This window comes from Sorex fumeus, unplaced genomic scaffold, assembly GCF_029834395.1.
Source record: "Sorex fumeus unplaced genomic scaffold, SorFum_2.1 ptg000036l, whole genome shotgun sequence".
In the NCBI taxonomy this organism is placed as follows: Eukaryota; Metazoa; Chordata; class Mammalia; order Eulipotyphla; family Soricidae; genus Sorex; species Sorex fumeus.
This window is the reverse complement of record NW_026606093.1, coordinates 9558562-9578213: the sequence shown is the minus strand read 5'-3', so window position 1 is coordinate 9578213 and position 19652 is coordinate 9558562. Positions and strand designations below refer to the sequence as shown.

The 19652-nt window shown below is 38.5% G+C and overlaps 1 protein-coding gene across 1 annotated transcript in view; it reads left to right on the top strand.

The window, feature by feature from the left end:
• Positions 1-18370, top strand: part of ADAMTS20 (ADAM metallopeptidase with thrombospondin type 1 motif 20) — a 238054-nt gene extending 219684 nt beyond the window's left edge. Inside the window, exons 38-39 of the mRNA XM_056117833.1 lie at positions 14128-14232; positions 17967-18370. Coding sequence (XP_055973808.1) covers positions 14128-14232; positions 17967-18056 — 195 coding nt within the window. The 3' untranslated portion in view covers positions 18057-18370. The remainder of the gene's footprint in view (positions 1-14127; positions 14233-17966) is intronic.
• The last annotated feature ends 1282 nt before the right edge of the window (positions 18371-19652 follow it).

Here is a 19652-nt window from a genome sequence, read left to right as displayed (position 1 = left end):
CAAACACCCTTTATTTGGTGCTCCCTTCTCTATCTGAGCTGCCCTTTCCCCTAGAATGCCCAGCTGGCCTCTAAGTTATGGAGTAATCCTCCTGGTAATGATCTCGGCTATTCTTGGGTATTAATATCCTATTTAATTACTTTATATACCCCAGATGAATGCAATCTTTTTATGTCTATCCCTCTCTTTCTGACTCATTTCGCTTAGCATGATACTTTTCATGTAGTACCACTTGTATGTAAATTTCATGACTTGAGACTCACAATTAACAGAAGAAGAAAAGAAGACTGAATCTAAACCTTGGACATGGGAGTCTCCTGGTGGACGGTTCCACAACAAAATTGACCACATCATATTCAATTGATGGTTTTGACTGACCAATGTCGCTCTTGTCCCCAAATTCCAAATGGGATTGAGCCACTTTCTTCTTCATGCAAAATTCTACTTCACGGAACAGGGAGAAAGGGCTGCAAAGTTTAAGAAAAGAAATCCCAAAACGACCACCAACTGGGAGCTCTTTGGCACTATTGCGGCAATGTGGGAAAATGTAGTCATGAACAACATTGACAAAGAACACGATCAACTGATTCAGCATCTCCATGATTGTGCAAGGAACACTGAGAGAGAAATATCCACAATAAAGCACCTGTCTTCAAAAACTCTTGAGCTCATTCACCAACGTGGCTTGGAGCGAGCCTCTGGCAACTGCAAGCGAATGTCCAAGCTCGCAAAACAGTGCAGAGAAGCAATAAAGGAAGACTTTAAAGAGAGAAAAGAAGCAGTGCTGGCTCATGTGGCAGAAGCTGGGAAAAGCATTTGCAGTGCCCGCCTGTCCTTCACCAACTATAAGACCAAGATGACTGCCCTCCAACATCCTGACGGATCTATCACATCTTCCAGAAGGGCAATGGAGAAGATTATCCATGACTTCTACTCAGATCTTTTCAATAGCCATGTCTACCTGCCCACATACCAAATTCCCCAGGATGGATATATCTTTCCCAAAGTTCTCACTTCCAAAATCCAACATGCTATTTCATTGGTAAAGAAGCAAACAGCACCGGCACTGACAAGGTCAGACCCGAACACCTGAAAACCTGCCATCAGTACTCATCAATTCACTTGCACTGCTCTTCACACACTATCTGTCTGAATGCATGGTCCCATTCCAACAGAAAACCAGCAGGACTGTTCTACTGTACAAGAAGGGAGACATCCACGACATTGGTAACTATCACCCAATCTGCCTGTTGTTTGTCATCTACGAGCTTTTCACTCAAGTCATCCTGAATAGGATTGGCAGAACACTAGATGAAGGACAACCATGTGAGCAAGCCAGGTTTCACAAAGGATTCAGCACAACCTTATCCACACGGTAACAAGCTCATTGAGGTTTCTTGGGAGTTCAAGATGTCACTCTGTCTAACGTTCATTGATTTAAAGAAGGCCTTTGATTCTGTTGAGACTGAAGCGGCCATCGAAGCCCTAGTCAAACAAGGCGTTCAAACTCAATATGTCAGGATCCTCCACGAGCTGTATTATGGATTCACCACCAGGATATCACCATTCTACAAGGAAGTGACCATCCATGTCAAGAGAGGGGTTTGGTAGGGTGATACCATTTCATCGAAAGTCTTCAGTGCCACCCTCGAGAACGTCATGAGATGACTGGAATAGGAAGAAATGGGAGTGAACATAGAAGGTCGGCAACTACACCACTTTTGCTTTGCTAATGACATCTTTCTAATAACACCAAACATTACCCAAGTGGCAAATGCTGGCCGACTTTGACCATGAGTGTGGAAGGGTCGGACTGCAGCTGAATTTCACCAAGACAATGTTTATAAGAAACAGACTATTTCTTGGTGTTCCATTCCCTCAATGGAACAAAAATCTCTGAATGCAATAGTTATGTGTATGTAGGTCAAGAACTCAACATGACGAATGACCTGGCACCTGAGTTGTGCAAGAGGAAGAGAGCAGCTTGGAATGCCTTCAAGACCATCGAAGAAATAGCTAAGAGGATAAAGAACCTCTGGCTCCAGGCACATCTCTTCGATTCCACCATTATTTGTATATTAACATACACCTCAGACCTGGATCCTATGAAAATAGGATAAGAACGCTATTCGAGTCTCCCAAAGAGGAATTGAAAGAGCTATGCTTGGAGTATCACCTTCACTCAAGTGAGATAAAGAATCCAGAGTTCCGAACTCCATGGATAATGGAGAATCAGGGATGCTGTCTTGATTGCCAAGGCATCGAAAATCATATGGGCTAGACACGTAATGCGATTTGGAGATGACCACTGGACTAGAGCTGTTACTGACTGGTTTCCATGGAACATCAAAAGGATACTGGCTGCCCTCTTATGAGATGGTCAGACTTTTTCATCAAGACCCTGAACGATCAGTTTGAGACTCTTTGTTTTTCTAGAGAGAGCAGATGCCATTGGGCTACACTAGCTCATGACAGGGACGAATGGAGACGTTACTGGCACCCTCTCAAGCAAATTGATTAGCAATGGGATGTCAAGTGATCAAGTGATATATATATGAGATGCCATATGAGACCCTATGAGATGCAGTTTTTTGGACTAGAGTTGGCCCACTTTGCTTATATTCCTCTCCAGCTTGCTTTGCTTAATTTTTTTCATCGTGGTTTTTACCTATTTTTTTAAATTGAATCAATGTGAGATACAGTCACAAAGCTTACATGTTTGAATTTCAGTCATACACTGATCAAACACCCATCCTCTACCAGTGTACATTTTCCATATTTATGCTTTCTTCTCAGGTGTTTTTGTGTTTTTAGATAAGTATTTTGAGAATACCACTTAAAAGTGTGAAGAGTCTACAAAGAGGTAATAATAGTCTGACATGTTACTACTTTGGAAACCAAGTGCTGAGAATATATAATAAATGTTGTTTCTTAATAAATGTTGGATTTAGGGGGATGGAGTTATAGTACAATAGGTAGGGCATTTTCCTTGCACATGGTAAAACTGGCTTCATTTTTGGGCATCCCATATTGTCCCCTCAGCCCTGCTAGGAGGGATCCCTGAGTTCAGAGCCAGGAGTAAGCCCTGAGCACCACTGTGAGTGACCCCCAGACAAACAATGTTGTGAGTCTGGGGGCCACTCACAGTGAATCTGATCAATGGAATATAAGCTAGATTCTCAGGTAGTTAATGTGCAAGTAAATCATCTCACTATTAGACAAAATATAAAATATAATTATTATATATTTTACTTTACTTTACTTACATTATAATTAACTATTAGCAATCTTTTCTTATAGAAAATATCTTCACACAAAGATAATTATAAAACATTATATAGTTCAATAGTGCCATTCATTTTTATCTCCCTAGTTCTAATTTCTATATAATTCTACTTTCCTCTTGTAGTAACAAGAAAATTATGTGGCTATAAACTAGGTTAACCCATATTTATTGCTAACAAAACAATATATCCTTTGTTAGCAAGCTGTCCAGAGACCCTTGAGAAAATAAGGGACCAGTAGTAAAATGCTCTTCTCTGCCCATCAAAATGAGTTATCGCCTTCTCATTGTTCTCTCTAGGCATTACTAGAATTCAAAATTCTATTTTAAAATAGGCGGCTATTCAGTTTATGTACATGTCATCAAAAAGAACTTTGCTTATTCAGTCTATATTTAACTGTGTAAGGGTACTGTGATCAAAAATACAAACTTCCCATGTTCTTGGAGATGTTCTGTCAAATATATAAACCAGATTCTGTGTTAAACTACAAACCATTTCCATAAATACTTTTCAGATGTTTGGTATCACAGAAAGAACTTTTTCTGTTGTTTGGAATTCATTAAAATCACATCCTCCATGTTTGCATATGACTGCAGGGGGGACATGAATGCTAAAACAAGAATGAGAAGATATGACATTTTTTAAGGAAAATGAAATTTGCCACATTAATTCACTTAATCACTTAACTTCCCGTTAGTCGTCGATTTGCTCGAGCGGGCGCCAGTAACGTCTCCATTTGTCCCTGTCGCGTGCTAGTGTAGCCCAATGGCATCTCTTCGCTCCGGGAACATGGAGGGCCTCAAACCGATCGTTCATGATCTTGACAAAGAAGTCTGACCATCTGGTAGGTGGGCGGCCACGCGGTCTCTTGACATCCCGTGGAATCCAATCAGTAACAGCTCTAGTCCAACGGTCGTCTTTAAATCTCATTACGTGACCAGCCCATCTGATTTTCGACACCTTGGCAAATGAGACAGCGTCCCTGATCCTTGATCGTCGACGGATGTCAGAACTCCAGATTCGTTCTCTCATTTGAGTGAAACGTGATATTCCAAGCATAGCTCTTTCTATTCTTCTTTGGGAGACCTGAATGGCGTTCTCATCTTGTTTGCGTAGGGCCCAGGTCTCTGAGGCATATGTTAATGCAGGAAGAACAGTGGAATCCAAGAGATGTGCCCGGAGCCGGAGGTTCTTTGTCCTCTTAGCTATTTCTTCGACGTTCTTGAAGGCGTTCCAAGCCGCTCTCTTCCTCCTGCGCAGCTCGGGTGCCAGGTCATTTGTCATGTTGACCTCTCGACCTAGGTACACATAGCTGTTGCATTCGGAGATGGTTGTTCCATTGAGAGCGAATGGGGCGTCAGGAACAAGGCTGTTTCTCATAAACATTGTCTTCGTAAGATTCAGCTGTAGTCCTACCTTTCCACACTCACGGTCAAAGTCGGCCAGCATTTGTGCCGCTTGGCTGATGTTTGGTGTTATTAAAACAATGTCATCAGCAAAGCGGAGGTGGTGTAGTTGCCGACCATCTATTTTCACTCCCATTTCTTCCCATTCCAGTCGTCGCATGATGTTCTCGAGGGTGGCACTGAAGAGTTTCGGTGAAATGGTATCACCCTGCCGCACCCCTCTCTTGACATCAACAATCACTTCTTTGTAGAATGGTGAGATCCTGGTAGTGAATCTGCAATACAGCTCACGGAGGATCCTGATGTATTGGGCTTGAATGCCCTGATTGGCTAGGGCTTCAATGACCGCTTCCGTCTCAACAGAATCAAAGGCCTTCTTTAAATCAATGAACGTTAAGCAGAGCGGCATCTTGAACTCCCAAGAAACCTCAATGAGCTTGGTTATCGTGTGGATATGGTCGATGGTGCTGAATCCTTTGCGGAACCCTGCTTGCTCACATGGTTGTCCTTCATCTAGTGTTCTGCCAATCCTATTCAGGATGACTCGAGTGAACAACTTGTAGATGACAGACAATAGGCAGATCGGGCGATAGTTGCCAATGTCATGGATGTCTCCCTTCTTGAACAGTAGTACGGTCCTGCTGGTTTTCCATTGAGACGGAACCTTGCATTCAGACAGGTAGCGAGTGAAGAGCCGAGCCAGTGTATTGATGAGTACTGACGGCAGGTTCTTCAGGTGTTCAGGTCTGACCTTGTCTGGGCCGGGTGCTGTTTGCTTCTTTACCGACGAAATGGCGTGTCGGATTTCGGAAGGGAGAACATTGGGAACGACATATCCATCCTGTGGAATTTGGTATGTCGGCAAGTGGACATGGCTATCGAAGAGATTTGAGTAGAAGTCATGGATAATCTTCTCCATTGCCGTTCTGGAGGATGTGATGGATCCATCAGGACGTCGGAGGGCAGTCATCTTGCTCTTATAGTTGGCGAAAGACAGGCGGGCGTTACGAATACTTTTCCCGGCTTCTGCCGCATCTACCAGTACTTCTGCTCTTCTCTCTTTGAGGTCTTCCTTGATCGCATCTCTGCACTGCTTTGCAAGCTCGGACGTTAGCTTGCGGTTGCCTGAGGCATGCGCCAAACCACGCTGGCGAATTAGCTCAAGAGTTTTCGAAGATAGGCGACTTTTTGTGGCTATCTCTCTCTTGGCGTTCCTCGCACATTCATGGAGGTGCTGAACCAGTCGATCGTATTCCTCGTCAATGTTGTCAACAATGGCATCTTCCCATGTTGCCGCAATAGTACCAAAGAGTTCCCAGTTGGTGGTCATTCTGGGAGTTCTCTTTTTGAACTTTGCAGCCCTTTCTCCCCGCTCTGTGAAGTAGAATTTTGCACGAAGGAGACGGTGGTCCGATCCCGTTCGAAATTTTGGGACAACAGAGACATCAGTCAGGCAAAACCGTCGATTGAATATGATGTTGTCTATTTCGTTGTGGAATCGTCCACCAGGAGACTCCCATGTCCATCGTTTAGATTCTGCCTTCTGGAACTGTGAGTTACCATGAATGGTCTTGGTCGACATGATGAACTCAGACAGTCTCTCACCCTGTTCGTTCCATTCTAGGCCATGGGTCCCGATGTGAAGTTCTTCAGCTGATCTTCTTTTAATGCCACATTAATTATAAAGTGAATTTAGAATATGATATGACATAAATATACATGAAGTAACTGACAATATAAAATATATTACTTCGGTTGTGTTTTGGGATACAGATTGGGACTTGGGATGGAAACATCCCAAATATGGTGGTGGGAATGTGTAATTGTGGTGGGATTGGTGTTTGAATATTAAATGTAATCAAATATCATGAACTATCTTATAAAATAAAATTTAAAAAATAAAATATATATATACATGAAGCAAAATGTGTACTAGTCACAGGATTTCATTTAGAGTGAATCTCTTTAACTTATTTGTGTATTTGCATATTTGTATATTTATTGCATTTATATTGACCCTTCAGAGCCAACTTATATATTTTTTGAAAATGGACTTTTACTGACATCATAATTCATTATTAGATATAGAATTTGATACATCCATGCAATTTACCCTTTAAGTTGCCTTTTTTCTTTAATTTTACTTTGTCTTGTTACAAGTGGCAGTATATTTAAATGTTTATTCTTTAAGAAATATGTATGCATTTTTGCATATGCTATAAATTTTGTTTCATAAAATGTTGATGTATTATTTGGTAAATAGTTAATGTGCTTTGTCTTCTTTGTTGAAAAATAACTGTTTTCATCACTTTGGCAAGTTTTCCTGCTTTGAGACTTGAATTCTATTTTTCACCTTATTAGCTTTGCTTCCCCTGTAATGTTTTCATATTCCTTTTCCTGATATATTTTTCACATCTCCTTTTATTTTAGCCTTACAAAATAAATTCACTTTAGTTCTTTACATATGTATAAATAAAACTTGAATTTTATTTGCGAGACAATTAAAAAATAGTTTAAGTAGATGTATAGACAGCATTAAAAATGTTTGTTTTATACCTCAGTATATTTTAGATGGAATACATATATAATAAATTTGCCTCTAAACACATAGTTCTGTGAGTTTTGACATCTGTAGGTATTTATAATCAGAATACAGAAATTCTGAATAAAGAATAGAGTTCCCTTAATGACCCCACTGAATCAGTTTCTGTCTCTTATTGGTAAATACTTGTTTTGTGTTGCTATAAATTGTTCTTTTCTGGATTTTCACACAAATGTTATGTGATAGAGCCTAGTTATATATTATCTTACAAAGTTGGTTTTCTTTATTCAACATAATGTCTTTGAGACCAATTTCTATTGTTGCATAGATAGTATTTTATTTCTGAGAATAGTTCCATAACGATCATGATCATGATCATCCTGTTGTTCGTTGATTGCCTCGAGCAGGCACCAGTAAAGTCTCCTTCGCCCTAGTCCTGAGATTTTAAAAAGTGCCATATTCAAGGATCTTTCAGGGTTAGGAGAATGAGACCCATCATTGTTACTGGTATTTGGCATATTGGGTACACCATGGGGAGTTTGCCGTGTCGGCAGGTTACATTCAGTAGCCTGCCAGGTTGTACAAAATAAGAATGAGATAATAAGATGCCGCACAGCCACAAATGTGGTCACGCACTTCTGGGAGCTGGGTTTTATAGTCTCTGGGTCTTGGCCGTTGATGGGAATACATGGCACGGGAGGGTGGGGGGCAGTTGGTGGGTGTGACCCCTGCCTACTGGAAGATGGAGGATCTGGGTGGAGGATGCTCAGCCCCGATTCGAGCAGGCTTGGAGATCTCAGCCCCGGGTCCCGCATGCCTTTGTTCCTCTGCCGGTACCTTCAAGCATGTGGAGAGTGGTCTCAGCATCATTGTGGCTGGTTCTGGAGGTCTTCAGCTACCGGGGCTCTGCTCGGGGTGGGGAGAGAAACTCAGCTCACCCCCCTCCAAGGGGCCCCAGCAAGGACAGCCAGGCACGGGGGCAGGAGATTCTGCGCTGTTCTCTTCTGGGAGCTGGGTTTTATAGTCTCTGGGTCTTAGCTGAGAATAGTTCCATAATATAGATATAAAACAGTTTTTGTTAACAGAAGAATATTGGATTTTGTTTCCTGATCATTCATCTTTGGCTTTTTAATGAGAGATATTTTGGTTCATTAATTTTGAAGGATGTTATTTATGTGAATAAGATTAAAGACATTTCTATTAAAAATGATGTCTTTTTATCATTTGACTTTGATGATGATTTTAAAAATTGGCCACACTCGGTGGTACTCAGGGCTTACTCCTGGTCCTGCATTCAGGGATGATTCCTAATGTGATCAGGGGACCATATGGGGTGCCAGGGATCCAACATGGGTTGGACCTATGCAAGGCAAGTGCCCTACCACTGTACTATTGCTCTGACCCCTAGTGATTTTTTAATAAGACAAAATCCAGTATTCCTTTTAATTCTGGTCTTCGTTTCTTTTGTGGTGCATTACTTCTTAGTTTGCAGACCCATTTGTTTACCTTTGCTTCTGTTTTCTTGACCAATAGCATTGAATCATTAAGATAATCTTTTAATTCACTGTTATGAGTTGTTCTACTGATGCTTTACTCAATATAATCTATGTAGTCAAGTCTGAAATTAAGGCCATTGATTCAGTTTATTTGTTTGGTAGCCACACCCAACAGTTATGGGGGCTTAGACCTGGCCCTTCTCAGGTATCACCACTGCTTTTGCTTGAGGGGGAGAAGGGTGACATATGTGGTGCTGAGGGTGAAACACGGTTTGGCTTCACACATGTCAGATTTTTTTTCTTTTTGGGTCAATCTCGGTGATGCTCAGGGGTTACTCCCAGCTCATGCACTCAGGAATCACTCCTGGTGGTGCTCGGGGAACCATATGGGATGCTGGGAATTGAACCAGGGTTGGCCGAGTGCAAGGCAAACTCCCTACCCACTGTGCTATTGCTCCAGCCCCCACACATGTCAAATTTCTTACTCACTGTAATATCACTCTGCCTCCCATTACTCCATTTCAATTTGTCTTATGTGCCTGGTGCTACAAGACACTTGATTTTGTGATGCACAACTGTGAGTGGTATTTTACAACATTTCTCTCTCTTCTATTCTGTTATTTGCTATCACTTATATCACTTGTCATCCCGTTGATCATTTATTTGCTCGAATGGGCACCAGTAACATCTCTATTCATCCCTGTCACGTGCTAGTGTAGCCCAATGGTATCTGCTCACGCCAGGAGCATGAAGAGCCTCAAACTGTTTGTTCAGGGTTTTGATGAAGAAGTCTGACCATCTCATAAGTGGGCGGCCACATGTCCTTTTGACGTCTGTAGAATCCAGTCGGTAACAGCTCTACTCCAGCGGTCCTCTCTAAATCGCATTACATGTCTAGCCCATCTGATTTTCGACGCCTTGACAAAGGAGACAGCATCCCTGATTCTTGATTTGACAGAGGTCCAAACTCCGGATTCCTTCTCTCACTTGAGTGAAGTGTGATACTCCAAGCATAGATCTTTTGATTCGTCTTTGGGAAACCCAAGTAGCGTTCTTGGGTTCTGTTTTCATAGGGCCCAGGTCTCTGAAGCATATGTTAGCACAGGGAGAATGGTAGAGTTGAAAAGATGTGCCAGGAGCCAGAGGTTCTTCATCCTCTTAACAACATCTTCATTGCTCTTGAAGGCTCTCCACTCCGCTCTCTTCCTCCTGTGCAGTTCTGACACCAAGTCATTTCTCATGTTGACTTTTGACCCAGGTACACATTGCTGCTGCATTTGGAGATGTTCATTCCACTGAGAGAAAATGGAACATCAGGGACTAGTTTATTTTTCATGAACATTGTCTTAGTGAGATTCAGCTGTAGTCCGACCTTTCCACACTCACGGTTGAAGTCAGCCAGCATTTGTGCTTTTTGACTGATGTTTGGTGTTATTAGAACGATGTCATCAACAAAGTGGAGATGATGTAGTTGTCGACCATCTATCTTCACTCCCATATCTTCCCATTTCAGTCATAGCATGAAATTCTCAAGGGTGGCACTGAAGAGTTTCGATGAAATGGTATCACCCTGTCAAACCCCTCTCTTGATATGGTTGATCACATCCTTGTAGAATGGTGAGATCCTGGTGGTGAATCCGTAATACACCTCGCAGAGGATCCTGATGTATGAGTTTGAACGCCTTGTTTGACTAGGGCTTCGATGACTGCTTCAGTCTCAACAGAATCAAAGGCCTTCTTTAAATCAATGAAAGTTAGACAGAGCAGCATCTTGGATTCTCTCAAAACCTCAGTGAGCTTGGTCACCATGTGGATACGGTCAATCATGCTGAATCCTTTTTGAAATCAAGCTTGCTCACATGGTTTTCCTTCATCTAGTGTTCTACCTATCCTATTCAGGATGACTTGAATGAACAACTTGTAGATGATGGACAAGAGGCAGATCAGGCGATAGTTGCCAATATCATGGATGTCTCCTTCTTGTACAACAGAACATTCCTTCTGGTCTTCCATTGGGACTGAATCTTGCATTCAGACAGGTAGCTAGTGAAGAGCTGAGCCAGTGTATTGATGAGTACTGGCAGCAGATTCTTCAGGTGTTTGGGTCTGACCTTTTCTGAACTGGGTGCTATACGCTTCTTTACCAATGAAATGGCGTGTCGGATTTCTGAAGGGAGAACATTGGGAACAACATATCCATCTTGCAGAATTTGGTATGTGGGCAGGTGGATGTGGCTATCTAAGATATCCGAGTAGAAGTTGTTGGATAATCTCCATTTCCCTTCTGGAAGATGCGATTGATCCATCAGGATGTCAGAGGGCAGTCATCTTGGTCTTGTAGTTGGTGAAGGACAGGTGAGCATTGCGAATACTTTTCTCAGTTTCTGCCGCATTGGCCAACACTGCTACTCTTCTCTCTTTGAGGTCTTCCTTTATCCCTCCTATGCATAGCTTTGCAAGCTCTGACATTAGCTTTTGGTTGCTGAGGCTCACGTCAAACGACATTGACAGATGAGCTCGAGAGTTTCTGAAAACAGGCGTCTTTTTGTGACTTTTCCACTCTCTGCATTCTTCAGGCAGTCGTGGAGGTGCTGAAACAGTCGATTCTATTCCTCCTCTATATTGTCAATGACTGCTTTCCCACATTGCTGCAATAGTGCCAAAGAGCTCCCAGTTGGTAATCATTCTGGGACTTCTCTTTTTAAACTTTGCAGCCCTTTCTCCCCGCTCCGTGAAGTAGAATTTTGCATGAAGGTGGTCCGATCACGTTTGTAATTTTGGGACAACAGCGACATCAGTCAGGCAAAACTTTCAGTTGAATATGATGTGGTCATTTTTGTTGTGGAACCGTCCACCGGGAGACTCCCATGTCCAACATTTAGATTCAGCCTTCTGGAACTGTGTGTTGCCATGGATGGTCTTGGTTGACATGATGAACTCAGTTTCTCACCCTGTTCGTTCCATTCTTGGCCATGGGTCCTGATGTGGAGTTCTTTGGGCGACCTTCTCAGTCCTATATTTTGGCATTAAAATCACCAACAATGATTTCATAGAAGGTGTGATCTTCTTTATAGAACCTCTACAGCTCCATGTAAAACTTCTCAATTTTAGTTGGATGTTGGTGCATAGACGAGGAGGATAAAAACTACAGGCATTGAGCCACACATATTCAAGCATAATCATCCGATTCAGGTTGTTAGGCATTCAAATGAATCAATGCTCATGGCCAAATTCGTGTTGACAAGGACACCGCCACCAATGACGTCTCTATCATCACATGTTCCGAGGAACAGTTCTTCTCCATTGTCGAAAATGGTGTGATGGATCGATGCCTTCTTGTCTTGGTCAGACCAATAATGTCGTTCTTGATTTTCTTTGCTTGCACCATCAGGTCCTCGATGGAGACTTCAGATATCAGCATATGTGCATTGAAATTACTGTCATTTTAGTCCTTCGTTTTGGCAGCCTAGTTCGGCCCTGAGATTTTATCAGCCTCTCCTTGCTCATCCTTCTTAACACTGCCATATTGGGGGCTCTTTTAGGGTCAGGGGGAATGAGGCCCATTGTTTTTACTGCATTGTCATATCGAATACTCCACAGGTAGCTTTCCAGGCTGTACTGTGTGGGTGGGGTACTCTCAGTAGTTTGTTGGGCTCTCCAAGAGGGATGGAGGCTTTTAGGGTGGCTTCTAATTGCCCTTACAGGTGATCCCATGGTTTACACAATATTTGAACCCCATCAAATATGGTGCATAAAATCTGTATTAAGTGTCTTATGATATGGGGGTTATGGTGTGGGGATTGGTGGAAGCAGGCAGAGGATCTCTGTTTCTGGGTCCTATTGAGCCTGGAGTCGAAGGTCACAAAATTCAGCTTTACCTGGTTCTGTGGGGGCCTCACTCATGTGTGAGGCTCGTTCCGAGCATCCAGAAAGGGACCTGGAGCATGGCTGTGGCTGGGTAGTGGAGCAATTCTACAATTACTATACCATAAATGATGGGGTTCAGACAGTAGGCAACAAATCAGAGAGCTATTTACTATATGTAGAAAAATCCATTGATTCTTACAACAGTGATTTTATTTTACTGTACAATTCTATTGGTTCTAGGACATATTTGTAGTTTTCTAAGTATTATATTTTGTCATCTGCAAATAATGAGAATTTGACTTCTTTTCTAATCTGGATGCCCCCTCATAAACTCTATATGGAAAAGACATTTGTGCTCCTATTCTCACTACAGCACTATTCACAGTAGCTGATATCTGGAACTAACCCAGTTATCCAAGATCAGCTGACTGTATTAAGAAACTATGGTGCATCTACAAAGTGGAATCCTACTAGACTTTAAGAAAAGAAAAAATCATGTCATTTTCTGCCAAGTGGATGGATCTGGAGAGTATCATGATGAGTGAGTTCGTGAGAAGGAGAGTGACAGACACAGAATGATCTCTTTCATATGCAGAATATAAAGAAACATAGTAGGGAAGGTAACATGCCCGAAAACAACAAAAACTGAGAACTGGCCATTAGCAGAATCACCACTAGAACTGGTCATAAGTAAAATGACCATTAGTAGAATGACCATGGATGGGGACATATTACAGGTGGGGAAGACTGGTAAAATGGTGGAGGAAGTGGACATTCATATAAATTATGCATTAATAATTTTGTAAGACACTGTGTCTAAAATAATTTTTTGCTAAAGCATAACCTGGGTTATTTTGACATACAAATAGTTCTTGTGCTTGAAAATAAGTTGATCCCAAATCCACACTACATTATGTGTATAGATCATGAGGCAACATATATCAAAAGTACATACAGTCCTGTGCGCTTAAAGACTTTACTGGAATAACACAATATTCAGCAATGTTGTGTAGTGGTATATAATAGGAAGGACACAGTAACAGAAGACTTCAGAAAATATATTAAGCAAGGAAGCTAGCAAAGAGAAGTGAAGAAAGCACTGAAACTAGAAATGTTAGTGTCTGGAAAGTATTATTCACTATGAATCTGCCTTCTATCAGGACATGTTTACTTCTGCACAAATTTTCACTCCAGCTGTTATGCTAGGTTCTCAGAATCCTACAGTCAGACAAACTACTTTAGCACAAATAGCTTCATGCTGCAATAAAGCAGTTATGTTTGTTTTTAAAAGGTGGACTATGTTTTAACTTTATGTAATACATTTTCCTGTCAAAGGAAAACACTTGAAAATCATAAAAATTGTGTAGTGGCATAAAATAGGAAGGAAAATGGAAAACCCTTCCTGTCCATGGAAAACCCTAAAAAATTAAAAAAAAACTTTTTATAATTCACATTCAGATGTTTATAACCTAAAACATTCTTAAATGTTTATAAATTCTCCTATTTTTCTTTTTGTTTTGCTTTCAACCCAGGGAAAATTCAACATTAATTTGGCAGGAACTGGGCTGAAGATATCCAGCACAGCCAAGTGGCTTGCTCTGGGGAATTATGCCTCTGCCATTATACACAGATCACAGGTAAATCTTGTAACAAGAAGCCAGTTTGAGGAAAATTTTTGTTCTATGATCAAAAGAACTTAAGAAATCTTAACCTTAAATTTGAATTCATAGTTAATGATTAATTGATTGTATATTATGAGATATGTTACATATAAGTAGCATATCATTGGTATATAAAATTATGGAACTGGGCTAATTTTTATTTTGTGTAAGTTTTATACTCATAAAAAATTCTTACACAGATTATATAAACATCAAATACCAAGACAAACAGACTTTTATGTAGCTCAATATTGGGATTATTAATAATTTGAACAAATTTCTGAAGAAAGAAGTCTTTTAGCTAGTTAAATTATGAAAGGTTATAAATTTTAATATTTCAAGATAAGGGTTAATTTTCCCATTTATTTATTGTATTTCTCTAGCATGTCAAGTGATCAAGTGATTTCTGTAGTATTAAAAAATATCATCAAGTTTCTTCAGTAATCAATATGGGTTTTATGAATGCATATAAAGATCAGAATTTCTTAAAGTTTTTCCACTTGTGACTCCTTTTTACTTGAGAAACAAAACGTGGCCAAGTGCTGCCAAAACAACTTGGATTCATTTCATGATTGGTTTTACAGTAACTTCTTGTTCATTTAATATTCAGAACATTTTTACTGTTTTCAAATTCTTCATGTTGCCCCCACCCCCAATTCAATTACCAAACACAAATGGGGTTTTAAAAAGCAGGATCTAGGTAACATTATTATGCATTTTCATATCATACACAAATTTAATGTAGAATCCACTTTATTTTATTATTGGTATGGCTTGTTAGCACATCATTTTGAAAGGCTTCTATTACTTAAAATTTCTATGTATTAGTTCACATGTCTCTGCCCACAGTAAATTAGGATCTTGGTTATAAGATAATGGTTATTATGACAAAAATTAATGCCATCAATAATTCCAGCTCACTATATTTATCTTATGAATTTTTTTCTTTTGACAAAAATTACTTCTGTCATAATCATAGTTTTGAATATTGTGAACAAAATCATTATTTAATGGGCTTGTTATTTAGTTTTCCTAAGACAAAATTCATTGATGATGCTATTCTTGCCCACTTCATGTATCTAACTCCTTATTCATAGATTAACTGTTCAAATGTCTGAGGGTTTATCTCTGGGATTTTAAATTATATTTTATTGGTCTGAGAGTTTATCTTTATTCCAGCACTGCAATTTTTATTATGATAGCTTTACATATGCTTTAAATTGAGTGAATGTGAAACCTTTTGTTTCATTTTTTTTCTCAAAATACTTTGGGGTTTGGAAACTTTATAATTCTATAAAAATTTTAATAGCATATAACTTCTTAAAAAACATCATTGAATATATTAAATGTAATTAATTTAAATTAATTTAAATTTTGCATAAATTTTATTTAATTAATATACTGTTTTATATAGGTTAAACATTTTAACAATATTGTTTTTTTCAATCTACAAACAATGAATATTTCCTATTTTCTCATGTCTATTTTATATATTTTTTAACAGTTATTTAGAATTTTCTTTCCTCTTTTTCCTTCATTTTTTTTCTGGGTGGTTCTCAGGGCTTACTCCCGACACTGCACATAGGGATCACTCCTGACAGTGTCAGGGATCCAAATGTGGTGCTAAAGATTGAACCTGGGTCTGATGAATGCAAGGCAAGTGTCTTACCCATTGTATTATCTCTCCAGTCCAAGAGGCTTTCAGTTCTTAGCTCCTTGCATCCTTTGTTGAGTTGATTCCCACACATTTGTTTCGTTGAACTAGAGAATCATTTTACTGGAGTTCCCACTAAAACAACTATTTTAACTGGAGTAGTCTCTTCTAAATTTCTCTTCTAGTTCACTATTTGTTTATAGACACGTGAACAATTTTATGTATTTATAATTTTACTTTTCTGTGTTGATTTTTGTTTCTAAATATTTAGGGGAGTAATTAAGGCATAATTTTCATGTCATCGGTGAGCAATGATAATTGAACTTATTTTCTAATTTGACTGTCTTTTATTTCTTTTACTTGATTGATTGCTCTTGCAAGGCCTTCCAAAACTATATTGAATAGTAGTGGGAAAAGTGGATATTCTTGATTCATGCACAGGCTTCCCTCAAAGGAAAGGCCTCTAGATTTGTGCTAAGCATTAAGCTGTCTATGGGCTTTATGTATATGGCTGTTACTATCCTTTTTTTTTTTTTTTGAGATGCCACACAAAAAACTCAGGTTTACTTCTGGCTCTGTGTTCAGGGATTGCTCCTGTCAGGACTCAAAACCGTATGGGGTGCCAGGAATTGCAACCAGATAGGTGTGTGCAAAGCAAGCACTTTACTCATGGATACTATCTTTCCAGCCTCTGATGGCTGTTACTATCTTTTTAAATTTTGTTAATAACTATGAGATACAAAGTCACAAAAATGTCCACAATTGTGTTTCAGTCATAAAATATTCTAACACATCCCTTCTTAAAAGTATGCTCTTTCTATCTTTATAAGTTGAGAGATGATTGTTTTTTAATCATGAATGGATGTTGTATACAGTGAAATTTTTCTATCAATCAATTGACATGATTGAATTATTTCAATTTGTTGTTGTTGTTCTGGTATAGCCCATTCATTGATTTGCATATTTTGAACCATTCTTGCATCCATGAATAAATTTTATTTCATCAGGGTACATTGCTGCTCTTAATATATTGGGGATTCAGTTCACTAGGGTTTGGATATTTGCATCAATGTTCTTACAGGATAGTGGACTCAAAATTTCTTTTTTAGTTATTGTAGCGATATAATACTGTTCTTTTTCCAGGTTTCCAGGATCACATACATGTCACCTTTCAGCTTAAAAACTACCCTGTTTTTTCCTAGAACCAGAAAGAACAGAAATAAATTTGTCCCCAGGTTTCTAAAGCTTCTCACATATCCCTTCTTGAAGACAATAAGCATGTGCTAATTATCTACAGCTACATGACAACAGACACTAAAACCTAAAGACTTGCAGCTATGATTTATTGTCATTAGTAAAGTTAGTGATTCTCTAAGTCATGAATTTTGTCATGCTGACTTATCTCTGGTGCATTATTTTTGGAGCATATCCTGAGATGACTGAGTTGTACACTCCAGAGAGTTTCCCCAGTGCCTGGTTTGCTCAGCCTCAAAATGTGCCAACCTCGGTAGTTGGATGCTCAGTGGTACCCTAAGGAAGGAGAATCGGTTTGCCACTATTGTATGGGAAGTCTGAGGACATCCTTGAATTAATACAACATCTGGGTATGAAAATAAGTCATCCAGGTGTGAAAATAAGGCTTTGTCATGTGCCTGATCTTCTCCAAATCTGTGACTTCCCAAGTGTGATACTAACTAGTCACTTCCATCATGCCTCCTACAGTGCTTTGTCCAAAATAGTGACTTTTGGACATTTACAAATGTTAGAGTTCTATATGGCTTTCTTTTTCGCATTTAATTTCTACCTTTAAAGCATTGTTTTCTGAAAATATTTTTGATATAAGTTCTATTGGGGGGAACGGGATGATTTTTGAGCACCAAGATTGTGTCCTTATGTGTGGTCTATCTGGAAGAATGTTACATGTGCACTGAAAAAGAATATGTATTCAACTCTGGGAGATGAAGAGTCTTATACAGTGTTTTCTATGCTTTATGCGTAGTTGATTTTTTTCATCAGGTCTATTATCTCCTATAATTCTGCCTCTCCCTGTTCTTAGGATGGAACAAAAGTCTATGGTAGATGTGGAGGTTTCTGCGGAAAGTGTATTCCACATATGACTACTGGTCTGGCAGTTCAAGTCATATGAACACTGAAATTGGAAATGTGGCACAAGATGACATGATCATTGGAACCTCCATCACCGGTGCTCATTTTTTATACTCCTGAGATCCTGTGTGCAAAATGTTGGTGCATTTCTTTCAGGGTGCTCTTCAGGGATTCAATTTACTGTTAAAATTTTCCAAGGTCTTTATAAAAGCTTAAATAAATGACTCAATTGAGAATTTTTAAATTTATAGTAATATGTATTAGAGGATATAGGAATGTTTGAATGACTTAGACCAAAATAATATTGCTGTTAACAACTTGTATTGGATCACAGTTATATATATATATATATATATATATATATATAAACATACATCTAAATCTCTACTGTATCCTACTGCAAACCAAAATTTTGTTCTATATCTTGTTAAAATGGGGTTAGAAAAATGAACATATTCAAAACTACTGAAATTATTATTTACTCAGGTGTATAGAAGTCAATAGTCACATTTCAAAAGTGCATAGCCATTATACTTTCTACTGATATAGTTTAGGTACCTTGTTTTATTTTATTTTTAGTTGTGAGATATGGTGCTTAAAATAAAAAGATAGTTCTAAAAATGTGGTACAAATTTTATATTCAATACATGCCTGGTTTAAATAATAAACATGAAATTTTGTGGGTGCTATATGGAATAAGATGTGATATAATATATTTTGATTTTATATATCTGCCTCTCATTTGTACTTAAAAACAATATGTTGTCTTTATAGTGTCTATATTTAATGCACTTACAATTATAATATGTAAATATCCACTTTTTCAAAATCTGTTTTTATAGATATATGCTATATTAATCAAATGAAATGTAATAATTACTGAAATTTTTAAGATCTTTGCAAACAAATTTTACTGACATAACCAATATTTTTATTAGAAATTCTCAAGTTATTTTTTTGCCTGAGGTTTCTTAAAGGCAGCATATAAAAGGTAGTCTAAAAATCAATTATTCATGTGTAAATCCTCAGGTATTTATAAGGTGAATAATTTAGATTATATTACATAAAAATGTGATTTTAAAGAATGACTGTCAGATATTTTTCTCCCATGGTATCCTATTCTGTAAACACAAACAAAAGGAAACCATTTTTCTAGTAAATAGCAGTGTACGCACAAAGTTTCAAATTTTTTCACCAAACATTTATTAGGGTTGTTTTACACCATATAAGGCACTAAAGTAATTTTGTGCCATGTGGTGAAATAAACGTATGAAGCTATATATATATCTGTGTCAGAATGAAAACGTATTTTTTACTATGTTTTAACCAGTTACAAATATTAATATGGGTTGTGTAACGTATAGAAAGTTTTTCATTTATAATTAGTTTTACTTATATACATCTTAATAAAAATATATTTGTGCCATATGTTTGTATATTATTTTCTTTTTTCTTAAAAATACAAGGAGTTTCTAATTAAAAATAGTTTATGACTCTAAAATTATGTTAGAAATTTAAAGACAATTTTTATTTAATTTATTTAGAGGGATAGAATAATTTTTGTCTGATGTCTACCTGATTCATAGTAGGGGTAGTATGGATACGAACTAAGACAAAATTCTAATACCTCCAAAAT